Here is a 22,441-nt window from a genome sequence, read left to right on the forward strand (position 1 = left end):
ACTGATAGCAGATAAAGGGAGAAAGAAATGGAGACTGGCCAGCAGTTTGTGGCCTCGTGGTGAGATCATAATCAATATAAATAAGTTTGACATTCATTTGCAAGTTACAGGATGTGTATGTTGTGGTTTTTGGGCTATTTTGTCTGTTTTTGACTCCTTTTCATTCTGTCTGTATATTCCACTTAACAAAATGTTTATCATGCCATGTTGGTGTCATTTGTTTCAGCACAACTTCACATTTATGACCTGAAAATTGTTGTTTTAGACAGACAGACAGACAGACAGACAAATGATGGATTTATTTGGGGTTCTTTTTTATCATTTTTTATATTAAAACAATCATGCTCAAATAAGAATTTTAAATGTTACAAATATAACATAAAAGAGGTCAAAATGAGGAGAGCATCTATTTCTGTATGTTTATACTAAATACATTTGACCTGATCTCTGGTTTTATTTGGCCTAAAATCATCAAACAACAACTGTTTCAAGTTTCACGTCATGTGATCAGTGTTATCGGTGTCTCCTGAGGGTTAAATCACACTTATCTTAAAGACATTAGCAGTGATTTGTTTTAAAACATTTACTTCTCATTGAAGTACCGTAGAGTCTCTGTATGAGAGAACATTTTCATTTGTGAAACTCAAAATCACTCTAAAGGAATGGATAAAACAATCCATTAATGAAAAACTGTGCATGACTCCTGCAACAGGTCTGGATCACTTGTAAACTCAAACACTGAGAGAAATGGGTGAATGTTCTCCTAAACCACTTTCACAAACCTGTTGAGAACTAATCTGTTTGTGTGAGTGGTTCTTGCATGAAGCCCTTTGTCTCCTACTGTATTATTGTGATGATTGCATAAGTAGAATTAACGCCACATGCCCACATTTGATGAAAGACATTGAGTGATATCCTCCACAGAGCTCAGAGAACAATCTGACCTGAGAATGGCTTTTAAAATCTGCTGGAGGCTCACAAACAAAACATTCATCACTGTCAGGAATATACAGCAGTTATACAGAAAATATCTGCTTCTCTCTCAGAGAGAAACTGATGAAATGCAAATCCTTCCACTGGAGGGGGACTGAAATAATTTCAGGCAGAAGGAAGGATCCACATCAGCCAACATGATCTCACAGAAATCCGTGGAATAGCCACGGATTCGCTCAAATTTCCGTGAAACTGACACGGATTTCACTACAATGCAAGTTAATGCCAGTCATATCCCGTGGCTATTCCAACATACAAAGTGATTATGTACATTCACTGAGTGAATATTTAGAAAATAAAACATATATTTCTCGCTAGAAATGTGATCAAAATCCATTTTTATGCAGAAACTAAGTCAAAATATTGATTTTTCACTAAAAATGAGAGAACTGTCCGCCATGTTTTTTGTTCTGACCGCCGGGACCTTGAAAGTCACGTGACTTGGAACAAACCAATAGGAACAAATATCCATGGAATAGCCACGGGATATGACTGGCATTAACTTGCATTGTAGCGAAATCCGTGTCAGTTTCACGGATTTCTGTGAGGCCAGGTTGCATCAGCTGACAAGAGGAAAGGTAGACAGGGATCGATCAGAATGAAAGTATTCAGTATGAAAGCATCTTTCACACGCTGCGTGACCTCCCGCTGCCTCAATCAGCTCGCTAAGCAGAGAAACCGACAGGAGATGGTAAACGACAGGAAGGACGGGGGAAAGGAGGGAAGTCAGGAAGAGCCAGAAAACAAACAAGAGGAGAACGAGAGCTGCGGTGATGTGAGGCCAATTAAGTGAGCAGCGTTCACCTCCAACCAGAAGCAGCAGCAGACTGGCTCTCTGTTACATAACAACTTATGTAACAGCTCCTGCTCTCCACAGGGGGAGAGCAAACTTTCTTTTGGAGCTCTATCTGCATTTCTGAGTGTTTTTCCTGTCCTTCATGTGTCTGAAGGGAGCCAATCATCATTAAACGAATAAAAAAATAAAGAATTTTGTTCCCACAAGGACACAGATCAGATGCAACATGGCGTCAGCGTCTGAGCCGTTTCCCTCTCTGGTGTTTCCCGGGTCTCCTCTGATTAACCTCGTCTCTTTTGTCTTGTCATGCTGTCTCGCTTTTATCGGCCTCTCTCTCTTTTAGCCTCATTCCTTCACTTGTTTCTTTTCATCTCCCCCTTTATTGATCTCTCTCTTCTCCCTTCAGTATGTTGGCTTCAACCCATATCCAAAGATGCACGTGCATAAAAATATATTATGAGCGTGCTGAACGTGTTAGTACACGAGGAGACAGACTAAACTGTGTGAGGGGACAGACAGAGGAGGGGAGGAGGGGAGTTGTTTGTTTGTTTCTTTTAGTTGTTGTTAGTTGTTTGTTCAGTTCCCTCTGACAGGAGAGAGATGTCGGCCCCGATCTTTGTGCAACTTAAACGGCAACATGCTGGGATACAATCTTTCAGATGCAGATTGGGTCGAGAGAGATTAGAGAGAGAGTGAGTCAGGTGCATGAGTAAGACTGTGTGTGTGTGTGTGTGTGTGTGTGTGTGTGTGTGTGTGTGTGTGTGTGTATGTGTGTGTGTGTGGAGAAGTTGTGGTGTGACGAGGTTGTCAACAGTCTGCCTGAGCTGGAAACGTCTGCCATTGATTCTAATTTGGCAGCAGGTCCTGTGACTACAGACAGCCCTCCAATCTGCCTCAGTCACTCTCTCTGCTGGTAAACAGACACACAGACTGAGTGACTGACTGAAACACAGACACAGAGAGGAAAAAATAAATAAAAAATCCAAAGCAACACCTCCAAAATAACCCACTTACATGCAAAAAAACTCTTAAATGATCCGATTTCTGCAGAGAAACGCTCTATAAACATGTCACACTGCAAACACACTGGATAGTAACAAATACTCTGCATGACACACACACACACACACACACACACACACATACACACACACACACACACACACACACACACCATGCTGCGCTGACTCGCTGTGACTCAGCAAATCAGCAGGGGCAGATGGACTTTGCTTCCCACAATCCTCCTCTGCAGAACAAAAAGTGACATCATCATAAAAATCTGTCAGATAGAGATTTTAAAAAAACAAACAAACAGCTGAATGCTTTGTATATGAACATAATCTCCACAATTCATTAGACGCAATGTTTTGCAGTGACGTTGCTACAGTCCCTGCAGAGCTGGATGGAGGCCAGTGAGGAGAAAAGGGAGGACAGGGAGGGAGAGAAACTAGGAGAAAAGTGAGAGACAAACTGAGGAAACAAAAAAGAGATTAAAAATGAAACTGGAGACGGAGAGAGAGAGAGAGGGGGGATGGGGGAGGAGAGAGGCAGAGATATGCCATATGTTGCAGCTCTAGGATTTGGGGGTGCATGCAGAGCGTGCTAATTAAATGAGGACTAAACAGCCGTAAAAACAATGGCGTATTGACAGCAAGAGACAGACAGAGAGAGAGAGAGAGAGAGAGAGGGAGGATCAGAGGAAAGCTGATGGACGTGAAGACAGCAAATCAGCTGATAGGAAGTTATTATAAACATTGCATAAGAGGAGAAATGATGGTGCAGATGCAGAGAGGAGCAGGAATAGTAATGTGTGGAGAGAAAATGAGAAATAAAATGGGCACAGAGGAGAAGGAGGCTGCAGAGAAAACAGAAGATAAAAGGATATTAAAAGCTCTTCAGTCTTGCCAACAAGGAGAAGAACAGGCCAACGATGCGGTTTGAGGAGTGAGAGCTGCACTGCAGATAGTGAACAAGTGCTTCATCACACTCTCCTCCTACAGATCACCTCTGGTTAACATGCAACATTTAATTAGTGTGAAACCATGAAACACTACGTGTATAAGGTACTCTGCTAAAAGGACTCTGCATGTTAAGTTAAATAAATGGAAGGTAAAACTTATGCAACAGCAGCTCTAACAAGGTCACTTCATCTTCATGATTTTCATAAGTCTGCATAAGTCTGAATGAAAGATGAATAATTAGATTTTTCAAGAGAAGTCTCAAAACTGCTGCCAATATACTTCATACACTCTAAAAAATGTCTGTAGATTTTACGGTGAAAAACTGCTAAACCATGACAGTAAAAGTCTGTAAAATGATAAATTCAGTTTCAGTAACAATGAAACACCTTAAATGTATCAGCCAAAACAGTATTTTTACAATAATATTATAAGTCATCACTGTAATTTTTGCATTTATCTTTTGTAAAAAAAAATACTTTTCCTAACTGTTAAATGTACTAAACACCAACAGAAATAGACTGTAATATTTAATGGTAAAATCTTTAATTTATGCAGCATTTATAAAGTATTTTCTTGTCAATTATATGGCAGAACAGCGTTTCTTTTAAAGGAAAAACTTTTTTATTTATACAATAAAAAATGTAATAAAATGGCAATCTTAAACGTGAAATCAACAGTGCTAATATCATTTTACCCTAATATTGAAAAAAAGTTCTACCGTATTTATTACGGTAAAGTTCTGGCAACCACAGCTGCCGTTTTTTTACCGTAAAAACAACAGGGTTTTTTTTTACAGTGTAGACTGATAATACATCCAAAACAACATGGCAAACAAAGAATAATAGTGCTAACATGTAAGCCTGTAACAATAATTTAAATATCTACGTGTGTACATCAAAGAAAATCAAGTTTATTCAATAACTTTGACTTAAAGCCAAAGAAAAGGGAAAAAGGAAGATGGTCACAATAGGATTCCTTCCCATTCATTAGCGAAAGCTAGCGGCTAACTGATGCTAGTGGCTAACTGATGCTAGCGGCTAACTGATGCTAGCGGCGCTGCTTGTTACAGCTACAAGAGTAGCCATTAGCGTATCAATGCTAACTCAAAATTGTGTTCGCAACATTAGCTGACATTTCATAGCGGCGTTACAATCGTGCCAATTCAGCACATTGCAGAAGTTAGCAGAAGTAAGGATTAAAAGTTATTACAATGTAAAATTATAAGTTAGTACAACTTACAGTTGAGTTGACAAAAATCTGAATTCAGAGTTGAGCAAACTCAAAAACAAAACTTAAAATATTTAGTTTAATTGTCCAACTTAAAATTTTATCGAATTTTTTTTGCCTTGCAATTTTGAGTTCACCCAACTTTTCTTTTTTTGCAGTGTTTGTAGCATAGACTATAATGATTTATTTAGTTACGTTAAAATAAATGGTTCACTCAAATTACAAAAAAGAAACAAAACAAAAGAATTTTGCTTTCTACTCTGGATAAACTGGATTATTGAGGTTTTCTAGACCCAGTTCCAACTAATACCACTCCCATGGTTTGAGAACAGGTTTATGGAAGTTTAAGAATCAGTATATTTAGAGTCTGAAACATGCTACAGACAAAAAGGTCAGAATATTTATGAATCTGCTGCTTGATTTTTGATCTTGTGTCTTGTAAAACCCTAAATCTGGAGTAATGTGATTTCTAAACGAAAAAGCAGGAAATATGTTATTTTTTGTTGCATTTTTCCTGCTTTATTGATGGTGACAGAGAGAATAAAACTGCAACAATCACAGATTTGGGGGCGGCTGTGGTTCAGTTGGTAGAGTGGTCACCCATTGATCGGAAGGTTGGTGGTTCGATCCCCGACCATGGCAGCTACATGTCGAAGTATCCTTGAGCAAGATACTGAACCCCAAATTGCTCCCGATGCTGCGTTCATCAGTGTGTGAATGAATTCCTGCTGGTGGCAGGTGGCAGCGTTTAGGGCAGCCTCTGCCACCAGGATGAATGTGTGTGTGAATGAGTGAATGAGTCAGTCTGTAGTGTAAAGAGCTTTGAGTGGTCGCAAAGCGACTAGAAAAGCGATTTATATAAGTGCAATGTAAAAAATAATCTGTTTAGTTTACGGTAAAATACCGGCAGCTTTGGTTGCCAGAACTTCACCGTAAAAAATACATTGAGTAGGGTTTTCTATTCTAAATTTAAATGTAAATATCAGCAAAAACTGTCATTTAGACTGAGTAGTCCCTTTATTTTTAGGATATTGTGTCATTCATTCACACATCATGGTATTTCTCCATAAATTTTGCATGAAAATGCAAAACTGTGTGTTTCCTACAGTTTATGACAGAAAAAAGTAAAAGTTTTCTGCTATTCTTTGATTTACGGTAATTAAAAGTGATACACAATTTTTGATTTTATGCCCTATTTCTGATGTATTTGACAGAGTTTTACTGTTATTTATGCAAACATTTTTTACAGTGTGCAGGTCCATTTACCATTTAAAAAAGTTTGATTAAGTTTTTACTGTCAGACTTTAATTTAGTCGTCTTATTTTAGCAGGGCATTACCGTTTCCTGTAGAGTTTAACAGTTAATCACAGTGCTCAAAACACAAGTTTGTAGTTTTCCAAAGAAAAGATACCCCTTTAAATGTAATTTCTAAACACAGAAACTTGGAAAATAAAAACAAAACCATGTGCATAGATGGCACTGTAGGATGAAGTGGGAAATAAATATGTTTGGCATTTGGGTGAATTCTCTTTTAAAGATTTTTTGGCAGATTACCTGCTTTATTGATGGTGACAGAGAGAATGGAAGGGGGAAACACCTGCAGCCTCAGTGATATGTTCTCTACCAGGGATATGCTCTCACGCCCCTATGCACTGTAAAAAATAATCTGTTTAATTTACAGAAAAATACCGGCAGCTGTGGTTGCCAGAACTTCACCGTAAAAATTACAGTGAGTGGATTTTCTATTCTAAATTTAAATGTAAATATCAGCAAAAACTGTGATTTAGTCTGAATAATCCTGTTATTTTGTAGGATAATTGTGTCATTCATTCACACATCATGGTATTTCTCCACAAATTTTGCATGAAAATGATATATTTTACCTAAAACCTGTGTGTTTCTTCCAGTTTATGACAGAAAAAAAGTAAAAGTTTTGTGCTATTCTTTGATTTACGGTAATTAAAAGCGTCTAATACAGTGATATACAATTTTTCATTTTATGCCCTATTTCTGATGTATTCGACAGTGTTTTACTGTTATTTCTACAAACCTTTTTTACAGTGTAGGTGAATTGTGAGTGTTTTGTGTTTTGTGCACATCCTGTATTTGCATCCCGGGTGCTACGTCTTCCCCATGCTAGACCAAAAAGAAGCTCATTAATGAGATACTTATAAAACCAAAAGCAACCAGCCTGAGAGACAACTAAGTGGCATCACTTCATGCACTGGTTGATAATCGCCTGCAGTTAATGTCTGCTGATGCATGAGTGCAAATCTAGATGATTCCATTAAATAAAAGAGTGTGTGTCACTATCTGTGGCTAAGTGTGCGTGAGGCTTGCGAGGCTCAGGGGCTGGCAGCTGCTGTCCCACACGCCGCCTTGTGTGTGTGTGTGTGTGTGTGTGTGTGTGTGTGTGTGTGTGTGTGTGTAAACAGAGCTTACATGTATTAATAGGCCAGCCATGTCCGTGCTCTAAGCCACTTACAGGCCGTCTATCTTCTTGATCAGACCGATCCAGCTATTCCCTCACGCCGCGCTGCTGTATGACATCACACAGCAGGTCGGGCCGTTCCTAGGCAACTAGATCAAATCATCACAGAGGCTGGCCAAGGTGAAGAGCTCGCTGAGAAATATGAGGTGGTGGTAACCCCCGGAGGAGAGGGGACGGAGCTAAAAATATCACCTATCACACACTGAGACCTGAGACAGGGGCTGGATCAATAGAGCGCTGGGGGAGCAACCCGAGAGATTCTTTCTCACTCAGTCGCTCGTATTTCACACAGAAACACGATATCCAGAAGCATCACAGAGGAGGAAGCTCCCACAACGTATCAGATGCTCCTCTATATCTACCACCATCATTATTATCAGCTAAAGAAAAAAACAGCCAAATATGGGAAATGCTGCAACAGTCATAACAAACATCAAAACATTTTTATAGCCAACATAACAGCTGTGTGTTGGCAAAAATCTGCAATATAATAATAATAATAATAATAATAATAATAATAATAGTGCTCACATGTAAGCATGTAACAATAATCTACGTGTGTACACCAAAGAAAATCAAGTTTATCCAATAACTTTGACTTAAAGCCAAAGAAAAGGGGAAAAGGAAGATGGTCACAATAGGATTGATGCTAACTGATGCTAGCGGCTAACTAACGCTAGCGGCTAACTAACGCTAGCGGCGCTGCTTGTTACAGCTACAATAGTAGCCATTAGCGTATCAATGCTAACTCCAAATTGTGGTCGCAACATTAGCTGACATTTCATAGCGGCGTTACAATCGTGCCAATTCAGCACATTGCAGAAGTTTGCAGAAAGTTTGCCGAAAAAATCTGCAATATAATACATATCATTATACAAGGGTTATGGTATACACTCACCGGCCACTTTATTAGGTACACCTGTTGTTCACCTGCACATTAACACAATAAACTAATGAGCCAATCACACGGCAGCAACTCAATGCATTTAGAAATGTACAAAAGTGTACAAAAGTCAGGTGAACTAAAAATTTAAAGGCAACAAACTTTGATAAAATTTTAAGTTGGACAATTAAACTAAATATTTTAAGTTTTGTTTTTGAGTTTGCTCAACTCTGAATTCAGATTTTTTAACTTATAATTTTACATTGTAATAACTTTTAATCCTTACTTCTGCTAACTTCTGCAATGTGCTGAATTGGCACGATTGTAACGCCGCTATGAAATGTCAGCTAATGTTGTGACCACAATTTTGAGTTAGCATTGATACGCTAATGGCTACTCTTGTAGCTGTAACAAGCAGCGCCGCTAGCATCAGTTAGCCGCTAGCATTAGTTAGCCGCTAGTATCAGTTAGCTGCTAGCATCAGTTAGCCGCTAGCTTTCGCTAATAACAGAATTTCACCGCTTTCCCGCATTTCCCAACAAAGAAATAAGAGTTATCAGAACTATTGTCCCTTGTTGTGAACCCCAACTTAAAGATATAAGTAACAACAACTCACCAACTTGTTTTTGAGCAGACAACTGGCTTCCTTTGTTGTGCTAACTTACATTATTGCCCTAAATGTCAATAATTTATATTTCCAAGTTTTACCAACTTAAATCACTGTTTTAGGCCAAAAAATACAAGTTGGCTTTTTTGCAGTGTAGACGTGGTGAAGGCGAGCTGCTGAAGTTCAAGCGGAGCACCAGAATGGAGAAAAAGGTGAAACACAAACTGCTGATCTAACAACCATCTCTACCTCAAACAACCACTGTTACAACCAAGCTCTGCAGAAGACCACACCACCACTTTATTAGGTACACCTTGCTGGCTAATAATATGGCCAGTGAATGTGTCGAGGTGTTGCAATATAATGCAATTTCAATCTAATTTTGATAAAAGTGCATAAAAGTATGCAAAAATATTGCAGCATGCATCAGAACAGCTGATCCACATTTTATTCAATCAAACTAGATTTTAAAGCACCTTTCATGCAGCTTAGTGCAGCTCAAAGTGCTTCACAGATCATTAACAAGCTGATTACAAGACAGAACAGATGAAGACCATAAAAGGAAAAAAGCAAAACATAAAAACGCAAAACTAAAGTGTATTAATATTTTCATATGCCTCTGTCAAACACACAGGGGAGTTTTTGTGCTTGTAGCAATGATCAAGTGTCAAACGGTGGCATTAAGTGCCTGATAAGAGAGTTTTTGTCTATATAGTACATTATAGTGACTGTATGTATGTGATATATTCTGCTCAAGTTCTTGTACGGCTGCTTGTATTCAGACAATATGAAATATTTCACAAGTTTGGGTCACTTTGTGAAATTAAATAAACTTTTGGCAGAAATATTGTCCTCAAAGCAAAGAAATGAAACTATTAAGCAAGCCCTCAAAAATCCAGATATGTATACGCATAAATACACATATAAATATAGATTCAGATTCAGATTTGACTTTATTAATCCCACAGTGGGGAAATTTCTTTGTTACAGCCGCAAAGTTTCACACAATTTTAAAGATAAAGATAAAAAATAAACAATCTAAGAAAAGACATTTAACAATATACAAATATACAATAATAATAATATACTATATACAACTTAGTGCACATTTAAGTGGAGAAATGTGCAGAGTGCAGATTATAAAGTCATAATGAGAGGAGCGAGGATGAATTGCAGCTGAAACAGACTCTCGGTTGAACTCTTCAAATGCCAAAAACATAATGGATTATTCATCTCAGCACAGTTTAGTTGCAGCATTTTAACCAAAAAACTTCTGGAAAAAGTTTACTCTTGATTTGTGACGCAGAGAATGAGATGAAGAACGAAGAATGAGGCTTCGGGGATATAAACGTTTACACCCTGCTGCCCCGTCTCTGGCCTCATTACAGGGTCTCTCTCTCTCTCTCTCTCTCTCTCTCTCTCTCTCTCTCTCTCTCTCTCTCTCTCTCTCTCTCTCTCTCTCTCTCTCTCTCTCTCCCTATCTCTCTCCCTATCTCTCTCTCTCTCTCTCTCTCTCTGCTGAGACTCAACGTAACAGGCAGTCAGGCCCAGAAACCTACTTCTGCTCAATGAATGACACAGCTCAGCAGCAGAAAAACATGCATGCATCTGTACACCAAGGTTATTATAGTTAACGAAATAACGAAAACTAGAATTGAAAACAGATTTTCGTTAACTGAAATAAAAATAAAAACTAGAGTTTTTTAAAAAACGATAACTAACTGAAACTGTATTTTGTGGTTACAAAACTAACTAAAACGAACTAAAATTATAGTGGAAATGTCCTTAGTTTTCGTTTTTGTCAACTTTTTTCATTCATAATTCAGTGTTTCTATTTGAACATGCAACACATGGTGAATATGTTTACTGAGACTGGGATGTTTACACTAGAACCAAAATTCAAAACACCCAGAACTGTAAGAGTTAATAACCTTATTGGGGCTGAGATGATAAACCAAAGGAAATAAAGGAAACATTTATTATGACCTCTTTGAATCTCGCACCCAACACATAGCCCATTACAAAAAAACTAAAACTAATAAAAACTAAACTAAAACTAAGCATTTTCAAAAAATAAAAACTAAACTGAAACTAGAAAACTCACTCTAAAAACTAACTAAAACTAACTGAATTTGAAAACAAAAATTCACAACAAAATTAAAACTAAAACTAATGAAAAATCCAAAACTATTATAACCTTGCTGTGCACACACACAGACACACACTCTACTTAACCCTTAAAGTAACCTTATCCTTGTTCGCACTCAGGTAATTACCTCTAGCACACACCTGATATTCAATAATGTATAATCAAGTGTCGTTAACATGCAGTTTGTTCACCAGTCCTCGCTCCACATGCTCCTGTTGGGACTTAACTTTTCACTCACATGTATTTAGACATAGTTTATGTTTGTTTTCTGCTATGCTAAGCCTGATTCTCTGTGTAATGCTCATGCTAACATGGATTAACCACATTTCATAGAGGGTTTACATTTTCTACACGCTTATTCAGTGTTTTCTGAGACCTTTCACCTATTCAGAAACAGGATTTCCTCAGTGGAAGAAATATTTAGATCCTGTATTCAAACACTTACTGACTGAAATGTATTTAAAGTATCAAAACTCATCTGTTCAGACAAGCATACACCACCCAGTCACCCACTCACCGTCTCAATACTGTTCCATGTTTTATTTTGTTGCCACTGTTTTTAAATTATTTTATGCTTTTTTGTAAAGTGACCTTGGGTGTTCTGAAAGGCACTTATAAATAAAATGGATTATTATTATTATTATTATTATTATTAAAAGTTAAAGTACTCGTTATGCAGAATGCTTCCACTCATATTGTTATATATCTATAAACATATATTCTATATATATTTTATTGGATTCTTACTATTGATGCATTATTGCATTATTGTACAGTTGTCAGGGTAGGGCTCATTTTAACTATTTGATATATTGTTTTGTTTTGATTTGATTTAATATATAAAAAGAAATTGATCATGTTTTTCATATTAAATCATTCCCTTTCTATCTTTTTTGGTCTGTACTTTTTAATTCTACCTATTTATTTGCATTTTTTGTGTACCCAGATTTTTTTATATTTTTTATTTTCTATTTTTTTTAATAGAATAGAGTTTAATTTAATTTAATTTTTATTATCAGTTTATTTTGTTTTTTTTTAATGATTTTTTTCTGATAAATATGATATTATGTCTTTGTCTTCTTGTATTTATTTTACCTTGATTCTATCTTGAGCTTGTTCCGGCAGAAATCTTTGATTTGAGTGTCAAAACACTTTGCAAACGCTGTTTTTAAAGGTACTATGTAAATAAAGTTATTAATATTACTTTAAAATTTTAACCTGAAAAGAAACTAAAGCTGGCAGCTAAATGTAGTGGAGTAAAAAGTACAATATTTGCCTCTTAAATACAGTGAAGTAATAGAATAAAGTTACATAATGGTACCTTAAGATTTTACTTTAGTACAATATTTGAGTAGTTGTACTTTTAGTACCTTTAGTTACTTTCCACCTCTTACACTTTAAACACACATGGATCTCCTGTTGCATTGATATGATCCAGTCATCTAAATTCTTTCTGAACATTCTCCACTTTTCTCTTCTCTTAACAACATGATGGCAAACACAAACTCTCCCACATGCATTAACCCACGCACACACACTAAAATAATGCTTCTGCACTCAGCCCAACCCAACCAATTTGGCAGTGAGCATGTTACCATGCCTACAGGCCCAATCAATACCACGTCTAAAAATAGCATAACCATAATAGTCTTACTTCCAATCGCAGCGGGGTGAACTGGGCGAGAGCAGCGTTTATTGTGTAATCTCCAAGATGATCAGCAGCGATGGCCACTGCAGAGTTAAGGGGGCGTTGTGCAAAAGCGTGAGTTTAATCCCCAACAGTAGGTTTCTCAAGGAAAAACCTGATCCGGGATTTTATTGGCTGGTGCCGGGGATCTAACAGCAGGTCAGGTCAGGAAATCTGGAATGACTTCCTGCTGAGTTAGCAGTGGATCGTTGAATAGAGCGCGAGGCTTTCAGGGACACAGCCAAACACATGAAGATTAATCTGTTAGAAGTGGGATAAATGCTAACACCGAGTACTAAAATGGCAATTAAGACTAAAAAGCCCACAGGGGCAGAGAGCGTATTCATGAGGATGAGTCACAAATTGGCCATTTAGAAGATGATTACTACTGTGCGACACAAAATGGCAGGAAGCCCTCGACGTCAAACGCAATCTGTTTCAAAATAATGGCGTCGTTCTGATGCGGATGCCAGAGGGAAAAAGGTTCTGTGGCGCCACATTCAATAAGTTGGGAGCTAAAACACTAAAACACGACCCAGAGACAGGAAGAGACCAAAGCATCAGCAGAGAAAACATGAAACATATTACATGAAACTCTGACATCTTCTCCCTCAGAAACACAGAGAACATACACTACCGGTCAAAAGTTTTAGAACACACCAACTTTTCCAGAATTTAATTGAAAATGATGCAGTTTAATGTCTCAGTGTACTCTGAAATTAATGCACATTTGCAACATTTAAAATTCTTGATTGAGCATGATAGTGTTTTGAAAGTAAAAAAAAGATTCAAAATCACATTTTATGTTGGACTAAAGGAATAAAAAAAGACACAAAATGACCAAAAAAAGACACAAAATGACCAAAAAAAGACACCAAAAGACACAACACGACTAAAAAAAGACACCAAAAGACACAAAATGACTAAAAAAAGACACAAAATGACAAAAAAAGACATAAAATGACCAAAAAAACCCACCAAAAGACACAAAATGACTAAAAAAAGACACAAAATGACTAAAAAAAAGACACAAAATGACCAAAAAAGACACAAAATGACTTACAAAGACATGAAAAGAATTCAAAAATGGACAAAATAGCCCAAGACTCCATAGAGTTAAGTTGTTAACCCATTTCTTGTTCCCTGAAAAAGGCCTACTTGTATAATTCTGAAATGTACATTATTTTTCAGTTTTGGTTAAGCTTACCTTTTTTTATTTACCTCTGGCAGTTCACCACTTACCTTTGGACCCTTTCAAGCTGTTCATTTGACTTGAACTGCTTGAATTTCAATAAAAAACTGGAAAAATTGGGGTGTTCTAAAACTTTTGACCGGTAGTGTATGTTTGACCTCCTTCACAGCTCCAAACGTGGCCGTTACCACATTTATTTTATCATGGAGAATCCATGCACCACTCTGTACAGATACTCCTTGCATGGCGTGATAGTGTGATCTTTTTATAGCTCCCTCTCCTCTCTGCTGCTCAGAGGGAGCTAGAAAGGTGGGCGGACTATCAAGGGGCCATGACTCCCATTTATTTCCGTGTTTGGAGGCAAAGCCCTGACACACATCAGAGCAGCGTGGGAGAGAAGACTCATTCATAGATTCTCTCATCTTTACCTTCTCCTGACCCTCTTCACTGTCACTGGGACACAAAACGCTCCTTCATTCATAAAAGGCTCATGAAAGAGAAACGAGAGTGTGGTCATTAAATATTTAGCCAGTTTCTCCTGTCAGCCTGTTGATCTTTATTCCCCCCCACAATGCAAAACCAGCAGCGTGGATGGATGAATCTCTCTATTGCACATAGAGCAACACAAAAACTCTCTGATCTCAGAGTCTGGTCTGTTTCTGTCAATGGAAACACTCATCATGTATGAAACTTGCAACAAACCATCAGCTCCCACTGGCTGCATTTAGACTGGAAGCTTTACAAACACCTTGAATCAATCCGCAACACAAGATATGTCTCATATCCACAAAAAGAAGCTTACAATGCTTGCAAAATCAGCTGATTATCATCTACAACCACAAAAAAAACAACCTTTTGTGCCACTTTGACTCACCAGTTTGCCCTCCAGAGTGTAGATCAAAATAAATGGTTCCCAAATGAAATTTTGAGTTTTTGACCTTCTAATTTGTATCAAATGGCCACCAAATTGCCCATCTTGCACAGTCGTTGGACCATTTCCCCTTAGTTTTTTTGTAAGTAGGTAATTAAGATGAAGAAATTAAGTTTCTGGATCTATAGTCTACAGTCAGAGCAAGGATATAGTGGAGGCTCAGTGGCTTTTTATGTATATATATATATATATATATATATATATATATATATATATATATATGCAAAATACCAACTGGAACATTTAAAAGTGATGTTGATTTAATATTTATGTCGGCCTTAAAAAAACCACACAAATAATGCTTAGTTTCACCTTAAAAGTTGGTATTTTGCATATATATATATACATATATATATATATATATATATATATGCAAAATACCAACTTTTAAGGTGAAATTAAGTTGGTATTTTGCATATATATATAGCTATATATATATATATATATATACATATATGCAAAATACCAACTTTTAAGGTGAAATTAAGCATTATTTGTGTCATTTTTTACATAAAAAAGACACTGAGCCTCCACTATATCCTTGCTCTGACTCTAGACTATAGATCTTGAAACTTAATTTCCTCATCTTTGCTGGTCTACTTCCAAAAACCTTGGGGAAAATGGTCCAATGGACCAATTTGGCGGCCATTTTGATATGCAAATGAGGTAAAAAAACTCAAAATTTCGCTTGGGAACCATTTTTGGACACCTTGAATCATCCAAACAATCAGCAACACATGATATGTCTCACATCCACACAAAAAGAAGCTTACAACGCTTGCAAAATCAGCTGATTATCATCTACAACCACAAAAAAACCTTCTTTTGTGCCACTTTGACTCACCAGTTTGCCCTCCAGGGTGTAGATCTTCTTCACCACGCCTGAGTCCAGCTTGATGGCGTCCGTGATGTCGGTGAGGACCTGCTCGTAGGAGTGGGCCGTCTTCTTGTTCAGCAGGATCCTGACGGCCTTACGAGGCTTCACGCCGCTTCGCACCACCGTCACAAGCTTGGGACGGATGAACTCTTTGATCTCGCGGCTCTCGGGGCCGCCGGCCTTGGCGCTGCCCAGGGAGGGCGGCCCGCGGGAGGACGCCGCCGACGCCTTCACGTTCACCGACCAGTTGGGGTTCACGTTTTTCGTGTAATCCAACTTTTTGTACGCTTCGATGGAGCTGCACACGTAGCTGTCACCTGGTGGGGTGAAGAGAAGGAAACAAGGAGATCAGATTACATTAAACGATGAACAATGGAACAATTCTGACATTTTTTTGTTCAAACAATATCTCATTGTACACAAAATGAACCCAGAATGTGTAATAGTTTAACTCTCTGGAGTCTTATTGGGCTATTTTGTCCATTTTTAAAATTCTTTTCATGTCTTGTAAGTCATTTTGTGTCTTTTTTGGTCATTTGTGTCTTTTTGTGTCTTTTTTTGGTAATTTTGTGTCGGTTGTTGTGTCTTTTTTTAGTCATTTTGTGTCTTTTTTGGTCATTTGTGTCTTTTTGTGTCTTTTTTGGGTAATTTTGTGTCTGTTGTTGTGTCTTTTTTAGTTATTTTGTGTCTTTTTTTTGTCATTTTGTGTCTTTTTTGTCATTGGTGTCATTTATGTGTCTTTTTTGTGTCTGTTTTAGTTATTTTGTGTCTTTTTTTGGTAATTTTGTGTCTTTTTTTGGTAATTTTGTGTCTTTTTTTGTCATATTTATGTCTTCTGTGGGGGTTTTTTGGTTATTCTGTCTTCTCATTTTGTGTCTTTTTTGGTCATTTTGTGTCTGTTGTTGTGTCTTTTTTTTGTCATTTTGTGTCTTTTTTGTCATTGGTGTATATTTATGTGTCTTTTTTGTGTCTGTTTTAGTTATTTTGTATCTTTTTTTGGTAATTTTGTGTCTTTTTTTGTCATATTTATGTCTTCTGTGGGGGTTTTTTGGTTATTCTGTCTTCTCATTTTGTGTCTTTTTTGGTCATTTTGTGTCTGTTGTTGTGTCTTTTTTAGTTATTTTGTGTCTTTTTTTTATCATTTTGTGTCTTTTTTGTCATTGGTGTCATTTATGTGTCTTTTTTGTGTCTGTTTTAGTTATTTTGTGTCTTTTTTTGGTAATTTTGTCTCTTTTTTTTGTCTTCTGTGGGGTTTTTTTGGTTATTCTGTCTTCTCATTTTGTGTCTTTTTTGGTCATTTTGTGTCTTTTTCAAGACATTCAAAGATTTTGAATGCCTAAATATCATCTTTGCCATTTTTTCATGTGCTAATGTGCCCCTCTGATTAAACACTGGCCCCTCCTTGGCCCCCACAGTAAAATTGGTTATTATATAGATATTAGCAGTGGTGGAGGAAGGATTCACATGCTTTACTTCTGTAAAAGTTTGAAATTACTCAACAAAAGTCCTGCATTCAAAACTTACTGAAGTAAAAGTAAAAAAGTATCAAAATGGTTTTAAAATATCAAAAATAAAAGTAGTAGTTATGCAGAATGGAGCCACTCAGATTGTTATATACATTCCAAATGTTGTTATATTATTTGTATTGATGCATTCATGTAAGCAGTGTTTTAATTTTGTAGAGATAGGGCTCATTTTAATATATTATTATGAGGTTTAATATAAAAAAAAGTTGAATCGCTTTAAATTTTCTCATGATTTTATGTTAAATCTCCACCTGAAAATTAACAAAAAGTTGGCAGCTAAATGTAGTGGAGTAAAAAGCATAATATTTGCCTCAAATATATATATATATATATTGTACAAAGTTACATGAAATGGAAAATAGTCAAGTTAAGTAAACATACCTCAGTTCACACAGTACTTGAGTAAATGTCCTTAGTTACATACATTACGTACGGTAATATTGGCAGAATGAGATGAGGTTTAGAATGAACAAAAGAGATTATATATATATTTATATATATCCTATATCAACCACAGATGTAAACAACTTGCAGCTATTCCCGTGTTGCTCCTTGGAGAGTAAAACACATCAAGAGGAGATAATCTCAGCTGAAACGTGTCTGTTTCACCATATGGCCATCAAATGAGACATTTAATCCCCATAACATTAATCTACAATGTGCTTAGCCAGTTTTATAGAGCAGCGCCCATAAAAACCAGCTTGTCCAGGCTGATTTTAAACCCCTAAATTTAATGTTCACTTCACATTTCCCACTGTGCTCCCTACGACGAAGATGAAGACGAGCAGGGAAAGATGTCAGCTGATCAGATCAGGCAGCGTTTGTTCTTTAAAGCAGAGGAAGACGTGCAGACAGACGTGTCACTAGATTTTGGATTATGTTCTAGCTGCTGATAAGACAATGAGGCAATATGCACAAGAAGAAATATACATGCAGTAAAAGGGTTTTTTTGAAGTGGGTTGGTGGTTTAAATTGTGCCTCTTTGCTTCACCTCAGGCCACCAGAGTCCAGTGGCAAAATCAGTAATTTAACCTTACATAACATCAAAGTTGCTGGTCTGCTGCAGCCGCGATCGTTAAGTTTGTCTGTTATTGTTATAGAGACTTTGGTGAATATGAAATCAGCCTTTAAAACGCTAAAAAAGTGAAACAATAACACAAACAAACAAAACAATCAAGGCAGCAAGGTAAACTATAATACACTGTACTATACAAGGTAAAATTACTGTTTTTGGTAATAAAGTCTGGTAGCTCTGATGAAAACAAAGAACAACTTCAATACATTTAAACAGGTCAAATGGTAAAAATATTATAAATATAGTGTATTTAAACCAATACTGATTGACTGACTATATAATTAATTATCTAATTAATGAATTATTCTATATCCCTGTGTCAAATGCTTAATATTCATTTTTAATATTTCTGCTTTGTAAACAGAGACAAATTATTTATTTTATTTATTGTTTTGGTTATGTGGTTTTATTTTTTGTTTTTTTATATTTTAACAATATTTTTTTTACATTTTCAATATTTATTTCAGTGCAGTTTTTGTAAACTGAGCACAATAACCTATTTTATATATTGTTTTGGTTATGTGGTTTTATCTTATTAAAACAATTAGGAAATTAGGATTTTTTTTTTACTATTACAGTTTAAATATCTGAATATTCTTAAAAAGTTTCAAAGGGTGTACTTGCATTATTATGCTATTATATTGGCATAACATCAGTGGCATTATATTATCTTAACATGATAATAACATTTCCTATTGCAGTTATTTCTGGGACAACATATCCAACAAAAAGTGGTTATGATGACCCGATCAGACCTGATCCAGCCCTCTAAGCAGAGTCCTCTAATTCACACACAAATACACTTTTTTAACATGTTAATTTTTGTTTTTAATTGTTTTTGTTATTGTCATTATAACTTGTTGATGTTATACATGTGTTTTTTCCTATTATCAGTTTATTTCTTTCTAATAACTATGACATTTTTCTGCACTTTACATGTTATCTTTGTCATTTTATGTAATTCTAACTGTGCAAATAAAATAAAACCTAAAACCTGAAACCCTCAGGTGTGCTGTAACGCTCTACTCACCTTCTACCAGCTGCTCGATGCTGCTGATCTTCCTGGTTCCGTCCAGGGTGTAGATGGTCCGGACGCCCTGCGGCAGGTTGACATTGTCGGACAGGGAGCGGGTCAGGTCGGCCAGCAGCGCGTCAAAGGTCCGGAACCGGTCCGTGGAGATGGCGTACACTATCCCGTTGAAGTACCGGTCCCCGTTGCGGTAGAAGCGGACCTTTTTGGCTCTCTTCTCCGTGGTGAGGGTCTTCAGGGTCCGGGTCCGGTACAGGCTGCAGTGCGCGCTGTGCGTCGGGCTCGGCACCCCGTTCAGCTTGGCGCTGGAGCGGCCGTGCCTCTGACCTTTGTCCCGGTCGTCGAAGTGCTCCATCTCCATCTCACTGCCGAGGCTCACTAGTACCGCTGTACTGTCTGGAGGAGATGGAAAGTTGAATAATAAGTAAAGAAAAAGAAGCAGAATGATCCGAGGAGAGCAGAGGAGAGGTGAAGTATCCGCCGGGACCCGGTCTCTGCTGCTCCGTCTGAAAATAACTCCCTAATGACAGATTAAGTGCTGTTAAGCCGAGCAGCGGGCAGCATGAAGCCTCATGAACCCGCACACTGTCCAACAACTGCGCCTGATCGCTGCGAGGCGCAGCCGGATGGAGAGGGAGCAGTCACGAATCAATAACAGACTATTAATTCATAATAAATATTCAGCAGGACGCACATGCAGCAGGAGCTGAACCTGCGACTCAAACATGATCAGAACACTGATTACAATATGAAATGTTACTTTTGGAGTGTTTTTAAAAACAATAACACACATGACATGATCAGGCATTGATCACTCATTGATCACTGATAATGACAGGCTTACCCACGCGCGCAGTTAACGCTTCTGTGACGGTCACCTCCAGTCTGATGATGGTTTATTCCCAGTAGATGTGAGAAGTGACTCTCCTCTCCGGCTGCACTGAGCCCCCTCTGCTCCCTTTGTTGTCCGGTTGACGTGACGTGCCCACCACCACGACCACCAACACCAGTATGTGTGTGTGTGTGTGTGTGTGTGTGTGTGTGAGCAGCAGCAGCAGCAGAGGCTGGACTAGGAATGAACTGGTAGCAGCTGCTTCCCCTCCCCTCCTCTTTTCAGCCACCTCCTCCTCCTCTCTCCTCCTCCACGTCACTCCGTCGTGATTTCCATTCAGCGCCCCCCCCCCCCCCCCCCCCCCTCATTAGGATGCAGACCCACGCGGCTCCCACTCTCGTGCTGCTGGTCCTCCTGCCCCCCCCCCAGCATCAAAGAGGTGCGTCGGCTGGGGGGTGGGCTCGAGCCTCTCTCTTTTATTTTATTTATTTTAGTTTCAGAGCTTTGCTCCTTAAAATAGCGCCAAAAATATCAATCAATAATAATCATATTTTTTTTTTATAAATAAAAAGTTAAGTCTAGATCTAGTTTTAATTTTATCACTCATTATTTATTGGATTTCTCTTTTTTATTCTGGTCTTTAATTACGTTTTATTATTATTTGTTTCTTTTTACCTGTTAAAATATTTATTGTTATTATTAATAATAATATTAATCAATAATAATATTTTTTTATAAATAAAAAGATAAGTCTAGATTTAGTTTTAATTTTATCTCTCATTATTTATTGGATTTCACTTTTTTAGTCTGGTCTTTAATTACGTTTTATTATTATTTGTTCATTTTTACCTGTTAAAATATTTATGGTTATTATTAATAATAATATTAATCAATAATAATCATATTTTTTTTTTAATAAATAAAAAGTTAAGTCTAGATCTAGTTTTAATTTTATCTCTCATTATTTATTGGATTTCACTTTTTTAGTCTGGTCTTTAATTACGTTTTATTATTATTTGTTTATTTTTACCTGTTAAAATATTTATTGTTATTATTAATAATAATATTAATCAATAATAATCATATTTTTTTTAATAAATAAAAAGTTAAGTCTAGATCTAGTTTTAATTTTATCTCTCATTATTTATTGGATTTCACTTTTTTAGTCTGGTCTTTAATTAAGTTTTATTATTATCACCATTATTATTTGTTTATTTTTACCTGTTAAAATATTTATTGTTATTATTAATAATAATATTAATCAATAATAATCATATTTTTTTATAAATAAAAAGTTAAGTCTAGATCTAGTTTTAATTTTATCACTCATTATTTATTGGATTTCACTTTTTTAGTCTGGTCTTTAATTACGTTTTATTATTATCACCATTATTATTTGTTTATTTTTACCTGTTAAAATATTTATTGTATTACATCATTGTAATTTGGCTTTACTACACTGTAAAAAATGTTTGTAGAAATTACAGTAAAACACTGTCAAATTGCATCAGGAATGGGGCGTAAAATTAAAAATTGTGTATCACCGTAGTGGACACTTTTAATTACCGTAAATCAAGGAATAGCACAATTTTTACTTTTACTGTCATGAACTGTAGGAAACGCACAGTTTTGCTGTAAAAATATAACATTTTCATGTAAAGTTAATGGAGATTTGCCATGATGTGTGAATGAATGACACAATTACCTTAAAAATAACGAGAATATTCAGTCTAAATTAGTTTTTGCTGATATTTAAATTTACAGTAGAAAACCCCCTCTTTTCATTTTTTTACGGTGAAGTTCTGGCAACCACAGCTGCCGGTAATTTACCGTAAATTTAACAGATTATTTTTCACAGTGTAGAGCTTTATCGTCCAATATATTTTTTATTTGTGTTTTATGCCTCTAGTTGAACTTTGTTTACTTATTCAGTTATTTATGTAATTTAATCTGGTTTACTTCTTGGTACAGGTTGCTGGCTCTGGTGTTGTGTTGTCTAAAACACTTTGTGTTGTTTTTTTATTTGTATGACAATGTTTTCTGATTATTTTAATCAAAAAAATAATTTATCTAAATGTCCCTTTTTATTTTATTTATTTATTTATTTAGTATTATTATTATTTGTTTTGTTTTATGTGTATGTATATGTATGTGTGTATGTATGTATACATGTATATTTTTATT

General features: G+C 36.5%; 1 protein-coding gene across 2 annotated transcripts in view; it reads right to left on the reverse strand.

The window, feature by feature from the left end:
* Positions 1–20,254, reverse strand: part of dclk1a (doublecortin-like kinase 1a) — a 95,082-nt gene extending 74,828 nt beyond the window's left edge. For both annotated transcript variants that reach the window (XM_059351434.1, XM_059351432.1), the window contains exons 1-2: positions 19,426–20,254; positions 15,762–16,111 (exon numbers count right to left, since the gene is read on the reverse strand). In XM_059351434.1, coding sequence (XP_059207417.1) covers positions 15,762–16,111; positions 19,426–19,786 — 711 coding nt within the window. In that variant the 5' untranslated portion in view covers positions 19,787–20,254. The remainder of the gene's footprint in view (positions 1–15,761; positions 16,112–19,425) is intronic.
* Positions 20,255–22,441: the final 2,187 nt, after the last annotated feature.

This window comes from Centropristis striata, chromosome 15 (assembly GCF_030273125.1).
Source record: "Centropristis striata isolate RG_2023a ecotype Rhode Island chromosome 15, C.striata_1.0, whole genome shotgun sequence".
Lineage (NCBI taxonomy): Eukaryota > Metazoa > Chordata > Actinopteri > Perciformes > Serranidae > Centropristis > Centropristis striata.